The following is a 7,500-nucleotide window of genomic DNA, read 5'->3' as shown; positions in this document are numbered from 1 at the left end:
ACTGACGCACCTCACATAGTCAATTGTCTATCACTTACAGAGGTACCATACTCTGGAATAAGTATCTTTAGATTGCGAAAACCTCATCCCTCAATAACTTCAAGTGAAGACTGGGGGTCAACCTGATGAATCAAACTACCAATAATCCCCTCCATGTAGGCTAACTCTCACACTTACACATAATCAAACATGGTTTTCTTGTATACTGAGCATATCATGTACAATTATAATGAATATGCTTTGTCTAACTAATTGAACAAACATATCAGCACTTTTGGGCACACTGTTTTTACCAGTTATTTATCTCTACTGTTTTGTCTTTCACTTCTTTTGTTTGGTGCGAATAAATAAAACCTAAAAGCTAAAAGCCAATGTTTGGTATACTCAGTGAATGTATCTGTCCTGGGTCCTGTTCAGTAGCCATCAAACAGGGTAAATCATTTTGAAACTGGGAGGTACTTGAGGTACTACTTCAATAAAGAAGTGGATTTCTGCTTTCTATTGCAAAACAGTTTGGCTACGCTCATCATTGTTCCTACTGAACACATCACTGGAAATATGGAGACTCTGGGGATCATTAATTTAGGTGTCAGACGTCTATTGCTTATTAGTTAGAGCGTTGGGCCAGTAACCTAAAGGTTGCTGGATCGAATCTCCGAACTGACAAGGTAAAAATCTGTTGTTCTGCCCCTGAGTAAGGCAGTTAACCCACTGTTCCCCTGAACAAGGCAGTTAACCCACTGTTCCCCGGGCTCTGATGACATGGATGTTGATTAAGGCAGGCCCTTGCACCTCTCTGATTCAGAGAAGACACATTTCAGTTGAGGTCATTCAGTTGTACCACTGACTAGGTATCCCCCTTTCCCTATTAACAGTGCTGTTCTAGCTATCTGTTAATGGAATAGGGTGGCAGGTAGCCTAGTGGTTAGAGCGTTGGGCCAGTAACCAAAAGGTGGTTCAAATACCTGAGTGGAGAAGGTGACAAATCTTGCGATGTGCCCTTGAGCAAGGCACTTAGAGTTGAAGTCGGAAGTTTACATACACTTAGGTTGGTGTCATTAAAACTTGTTTTTAAACCACTCCACAAAGTTCTTGTTAACAAACTATAGTTTTGGCAAGTCGGTTAGGACATCGACTTTGTGCATGACATAAGTAATTTTTCCAATAATTGTTTACAGACACTGTATCATAATTCCAGTGGGTTAGAAGTTTACACACACTAAGTTGACTGTGCCTTTAAACAGCTTGGAAAATTCCAGAAAAGGATGTCATGGCTTTAGAGGCTTCTGATAGGCTAATTGACATAATTTGAGTCAATTGGAGGTGTATGTATTTCAAGGCCTACCTTCAAACTCAGTGCCGCTTTGCTAGACATCATGGGAAAATCAAAAGTAATCAGCCAAGTCTGGTTCATCCTTGGGAGCAATTTCCAAACGCATGAAGGTACCACGTTCATCTGTACAAACAATAGTACGCAAGTATTAACATCAGTAAGGAAGTTAAAGCTTGCTCGCAAATGGGTCTTCCAAATGGACAATGATCCCAAGCATACTTCCAAAGTTGTGGCAAAATGGCTTAAGGACAACAAAGTCAAGGTATTGGAGTGGCCATCACAAAGCCCTGACCTCAATCCTATAGAGAATTTGTGGGCAGAACTGAAAAAGCGTGTGCGAGCAAGGAGGCCTACAAACCTGACTCAGTTACAGCAGCTCTGTCAGGAGGAATGGGCCAACATTCACCCAACTTATTGTGGGAAGCTTGTGGAAGGCTACCCAAAGCATTTGACCCAAGTTAAACAATTTAAAGGCAATGCTACCAAATACTAATTGAGTGTATGTAAACTTCTGACCCACTGGGAATGTGATGAAAGAAATAAAAGCTGAAATAAATATTTCTCTCTACTATTATTCTGACATTTCACATTCTTCAAATAAAGTGGTGATCCTAACTGAACTAAAACAGTTTGAATGTATTTAACTAAGGTGTATGTAAATTTCCAACTTCAACTGTAACTCTAATTTCCTCCATGGGCGCTGTACTACTATGGCTGATGCTGTAAAACAACACATTTCACCTGCGGTGTATGTGACAGTACAACATATGTTATTTTTCTTTAGAATATGGTTACAGGCTGGGGCTGTTTTCCAGTTATTTATTATTGAATTATTTTCCATTTCAATTTCTTCCCATTTGGTAGTTACAGTCTTGTCCCATCGCTTGTCCCATCGCTGCAACCCCCGTATGGGCTCGGTAGAGGCAAAGGTCGAGAGCCATGCGTCCCCCGAAACACGACTCTGCCAGCTTCTTGACACACTGCTCGCTTAACCTGGAAGCCAGCCGCACCAATGTGTCGGAGGAAACACCATACAACTGGCGACCGGAGTCAGCTTGCAGGCGCCCAGCCCATCACAAGGTGTGACGGACGGCACTGGCACTGGGCCAAACTCATGGGTTTCCCGGTCACGGCCACCTGTGACACAGCCTGGGATCAAACCTGGGGCTGTAGTGACGCCTCAAGCACTGCGATGCAGGGCCTTACTTAGACCACTGCTCCACTCGGGAGGCCATTTATTGTTTTCTTTTAAATAATAGTATCTTTCTCCAACATGAGATACATTGTGTCTTTCCAATCCTGACCAACCAATACTTCTGGAAATAGTGGAGAATTTGGGGTTAAACCAGTATGATACTTTGACATGGGTGTGTAGGATCATAACATTATTGCTTTCTAAATGGAGATTTAGCTTTTAAGAAAAAATGAATATGTGTTTTACATATTTAAGCCAAGCACAAGAATATGGTGTAATTTCTATGAATGAGCTGCTGTGAATGTCTTCTGGTTAACCAGGGCTAGCTAGCATACAGTCTGACTTGCCAGAGATACAGTGGCTGTGGTGAGAGAGAGACAAGCCAAACACACAGATGCCTGGTTCTCCAAAACCCTTGTCCTACTGCATACTGAAACCTCCTAACTCTGAAACCACAGTGAAGTGTCCACCACTGCCTCAACAATGACTAAACCAAATCATTTTACCCCCAAAAGCAATGGGCTTTTATGAAAAAATAATTGCTGTTCCTCTCAAGAATGGCCACTAAATGCCTGCAATATTCTAGCAACAAAATAAACAAAAACAAAAGTTTTTAAAAAGATCGTTTTTGAGAAAGGAGATCTATGCTGGACCAAAGCAAAGAGCTCCAGATGCCATGTAGATGTGGATACCTTTGTATTATAATGTGGATGTGTATACCTTTGTATTGTAATGTAGATGTGGATACCTTTGTATTGTAATCTAGATGTGGATACCTTTGTATTATAATGTGGTGATTCTCTACCACCAATCCTTATGTCAGCTGTACTATTGGAGTTTGTCCCACTATGTATGCACTATGTCCCACATGTACACACGCTCACAGACAGACATTCAGGCAAGCAGGCAGACACACACTCTCTCTGTGTCACCATACACACACATGCACATCTCGTTACAACGGTCAGACCAGTATGGTGTAGGGTATGTCCCATTTAGACTCCATAGAGAGGCCACACACACACACACACACACACACACACACACACACACACACACACACACACACACACACACACACACACACACACACACACACACACACACACACATAGAGTTGGGTGACAGCAATATGGTAGCCATCAGACCCCAGCAGACAGAGTAAAGGGCTGCAGCTCTGTAAAAGTGATTTGACAAGGTATCCTGCAAAGCACCAGGCATTTACACATCTGCTTCTACTACAGACTGAAACCATACCTTACTTCTCCACCCAAACACAGACACAGACACACAGGACACACTGCACTCTGGGTCACGTGCAGGAGAATAACACAGTGATTTGGTACTGTATTTTCGTACATTTTCAGGAATCGGTAGTTAATCAGGGACATGGCTGTTGTGTGGATTTTTACTCCTCTTCTCTGTTAGACTCTTGAGCCAAGCGGTTTACTTCTGCCATCTTTGAATGCATTTGCCTATAAGCTTACGTTGCTCCAAGGTCAGGGATGTCCCAGACTACTTCTCTGTCAGGGTTCTCAGGAAGCAGTGCATCACACAGTAAGAGGGTGGATATTAACTGGGTGTTGTGTTTGTACTCCCTTGCCTGCTAGGTTCCCAGAAGCAGGGAGTGGTGTGTAAGCGTCTGGATGATAACTCTGTGGTGCAGAACAGCTACTGTGAAGCAGAAAGCAAACCTCCAGGGAACCAGAGGTCCTGCAACACTGAACTCTGCCCCCCAGAGTACGTACAGTAAGACCTTCACATCACATACAGTACTATACAGCACAGTACTGCTCAATACTGTACTATACAGCACAGTACTGCTCAACACAGTACTTACTATACAGCACAGTACTGCTCAACACAGTACTATACAGCACAATACTGCTCAACACAGTACTATACAGCACAGTAGTGCTCAATACAGTACTATACAGCACAGTATTGCTCAATACAGTATTATGCAGCACAGTACTGCTCAATACAGTACTATACAGCACAGTACTGTTTAATACAGTACTATACAGGACAAAACGTCTCAACACAGTACTATACAGCATAGTACTGCTCAATACAGTACTATACAGCACAGTACTGCTCAATACAGTACTATACAGCACAGTACTATACAGCACAGTATTGCTCAATACAGTATTATGCAGCACAGTACTGCTCAATACAGTATTATGCAGCACAGTACTGCTCAATACAGTACTATACAGCACAGTACTGTTTAATACAGTACTATACAGGACAAAACGTCTCAACACAGTACTATACAGCATAGTACTGCTCAATACAGTACTATACAGCACAGTACTGCTCAATACAGTACTATACAGCACAGTACTATACAGCACAGTACTACACAGCACAGTATTGCTCAATACAGTATTATGCAGCACAGTACTGCTCAATACAGTACTATACAGGACAAAACGTCTCAACACAGTGCTATACGGGACAACACTGCTCAATACTGTACTATACAGGACAATACGGCTCAACACAGTACTATACAGGACAATACGGCTCAACACAGTACTCTACAGGACAATACGGCTCAACACAGTACTCTACAGGACAATACGGCTCAACACAGTACTATACAGGGCAATACGGTTCAACACCGTACTATGCAGCACAGTACAGCTCAACACAGTACAGCACAGTACGGCTCAACACAGGACAATACGGCTCAACACAGTACTATACAGGACAATGTGGCTCAATACAGTACTATACAGGACAATGTGGCTCAATACAGCACTATACAGGACAACACTACTCAACACAGTACTCTACAGGACAATACGGCTCAACACAGTACTATACAGGGCAATACGGTTCAACACCGTACTATGCAGCACAGTACAGCTCAACACAGTACAGCACAGTACGGCTCAACACAGGACAATACGGCTCAACACAGTACTATACAGGACAATGTGGCTCAATACAGTACTATACAGGACAATGTGGCTCAATACAGCACTATACAGGACAACACTACTCAACACAGTACTCTACAGGACAATACGGCTCAACACAGTATTATACAGGACAATACGGCTCAACACAGTACTATACAGTGGTCACGCTCAGTAAATGCCTGTCACGCTCAACCAACATCACATACAGTACAGTACAATACAACACAGGGATCACGTACAGCATGGAAGACCCTCAGACGCTGTGAACCTCATGTCCATCTTGGAACAGAAAGATAATCGTGCTAAACTATGCTGGATGGATGTACTATATGCTAATACTGTTGGACCTCAGGTCCAGAACATGTATTACATACAACCTTTTAATGACTGACAACCAGAGACCAACTAACAGTAGTTAGTGAGTGGAGTGGGTTCAGAAGATTCAGCCTTTTGGGGGCCCTAAGAGATATTTAATGTTGCAATTTTAAAGCAAGTTTCTGCAATTCTAAACATTTTGACATGAGGTGGAAACAAGATTTAGCAATTTTATTACTAATTTCCTGCAATTCTAAACATTCTGCCATGACTTATGCCATGTTAATATGATATCTGAGTTAGAGTGACTTACATAATCAATGGGGGCTCTCTGAAACTCAGGGCCCTGGGCACGTGCCCTTCGTGCCCGGTCGGAAATTCAGCCATGATTACCAAGTTTACATAGCTGGCTACACTAATTTACCAATCAAAAAATGTTTTTCTGACATGGGCTAATTGAGTGACTGTCAGGGACTGACATGACAAGATAAACATTTCTGATGCACAATAACATTTCGAAACTGCACCTTGTGTATTCTAACAGTAAGTTGAGTTCCTAATAAAATAAAAAGAACAAATACTAATTTGTTCCGGGGCCCCCTAGTGGCCGGGGATCTTAAAGGGACTTATGTCGCTCATGCCTGGGGCTCTCCCTGAGAAGACTGACTGAACAAGCATTTAGCTCTGCCAGAAGTTAAGGCTCTGGATAAGAAAAATCTTTCATGAAAACGATTATGACTTGCTATATTAATTTGCCTTCAAAGGAGCCCGTAAGCTGTGAAACTTTTTTTGAAGAAAATGCTCAATTATTATTTTTGAAGAAAATGCTCAATTATTACGTCAATGATTCAAACACTGAACCACATAAACACTATTAACCACCCTGCACCAGACACTGAACCACATAAACACCATTAACCACCCTGCATCAAACACTGAACCACATAAACACTATTAACCACCCTGCACCAAACACTGAACCACATAAACACCATTAACCACCCTGCATCAAACACTGAACCAGATAAACACTATTAACCACCCTGCACCAAACACTGAACCACATAAACACCATTAACCACCCTGCATCAAACACTGAACCACATAAACACTATTAACCACCCTGCACCAAACACTGAACCACATAAACACCATTAACCACCCTGCACCAGACACTGAACCACATAAACACCATTAACCACCCTGCATCAAACACTGAACCAGATAAACACTATTAACCACCCTGCACCAAACACTGAACCACATAAAAACTATTAACCACCCTGCATCTGACACTGAACCACATAAACACTATTAACCACCCTGCATCAAACACTGACCACATGAACACTATTAACCACCCTGCATCAAACACTGAACCACATAAACACTATTAACCACCCTGCACCAGACACTGACCACATAAACACTATTAACCACCCTGCATCAAACACTGAACCACATAAACACTATTAACCACCCTGCACCAGACACTGACCACATAAACACTATTAACCACCCTGTATCAAACACTGAACCACATAAACACTATTAACCACCCTGCATCAAACACTGAACCACATAAACACTATTAATCACCCTGTACCAAACACTGAACCACATAAACACTATTAACCACCCTGCATCAAACACTGAACCACACACACACTATTAACCACCCTGCACCAGACACTGAACCACAGAAACACTATTAACCACCCTGC

General features: G+C 42.2%; 1 protein-coding gene across 1 annotated transcript in view; it reads left to right on the top strand.

Annotated features, from left to right (window-relative positions):
* Nucleotides 1–7,500, top strand: part of LOC110537061 (ADAM metallopeptidase with thrombospondin type 1 motif, 6) — a 130,587-nt gene that overhangs the window by 105,101 nt on the left and 17,986 nt on the right. The window contains exon 21 of the mRNA XM_036937044.2: nt 4,139–4,268. Within this exon, the coding sequence (XP_036792939.2) occupies nt 4,139–4,268 (130 nt within the window). The remainder of the gene's footprint in view (nt 1–4,138; nt 4,269–7,500) is intronic.

This window comes from Oncorhynchus mykiss, chromosome 12 (assembly GCF_057628025.1).
Source record: "Oncorhynchus mykiss isolate SJ-2025 chromosome 12, ASM5762802v1, whole genome shotgun sequence".
NCBI lineage: Eukaryota > Metazoa > Chordata > Actinopteri > Salmoniformes > Salmonidae > Oncorhynchus > Oncorhynchus mykiss.
Note: the sequence above shows the minus strand (reverse complement) of the source record. Positions and strands in the feature narration are given on the sequence as shown.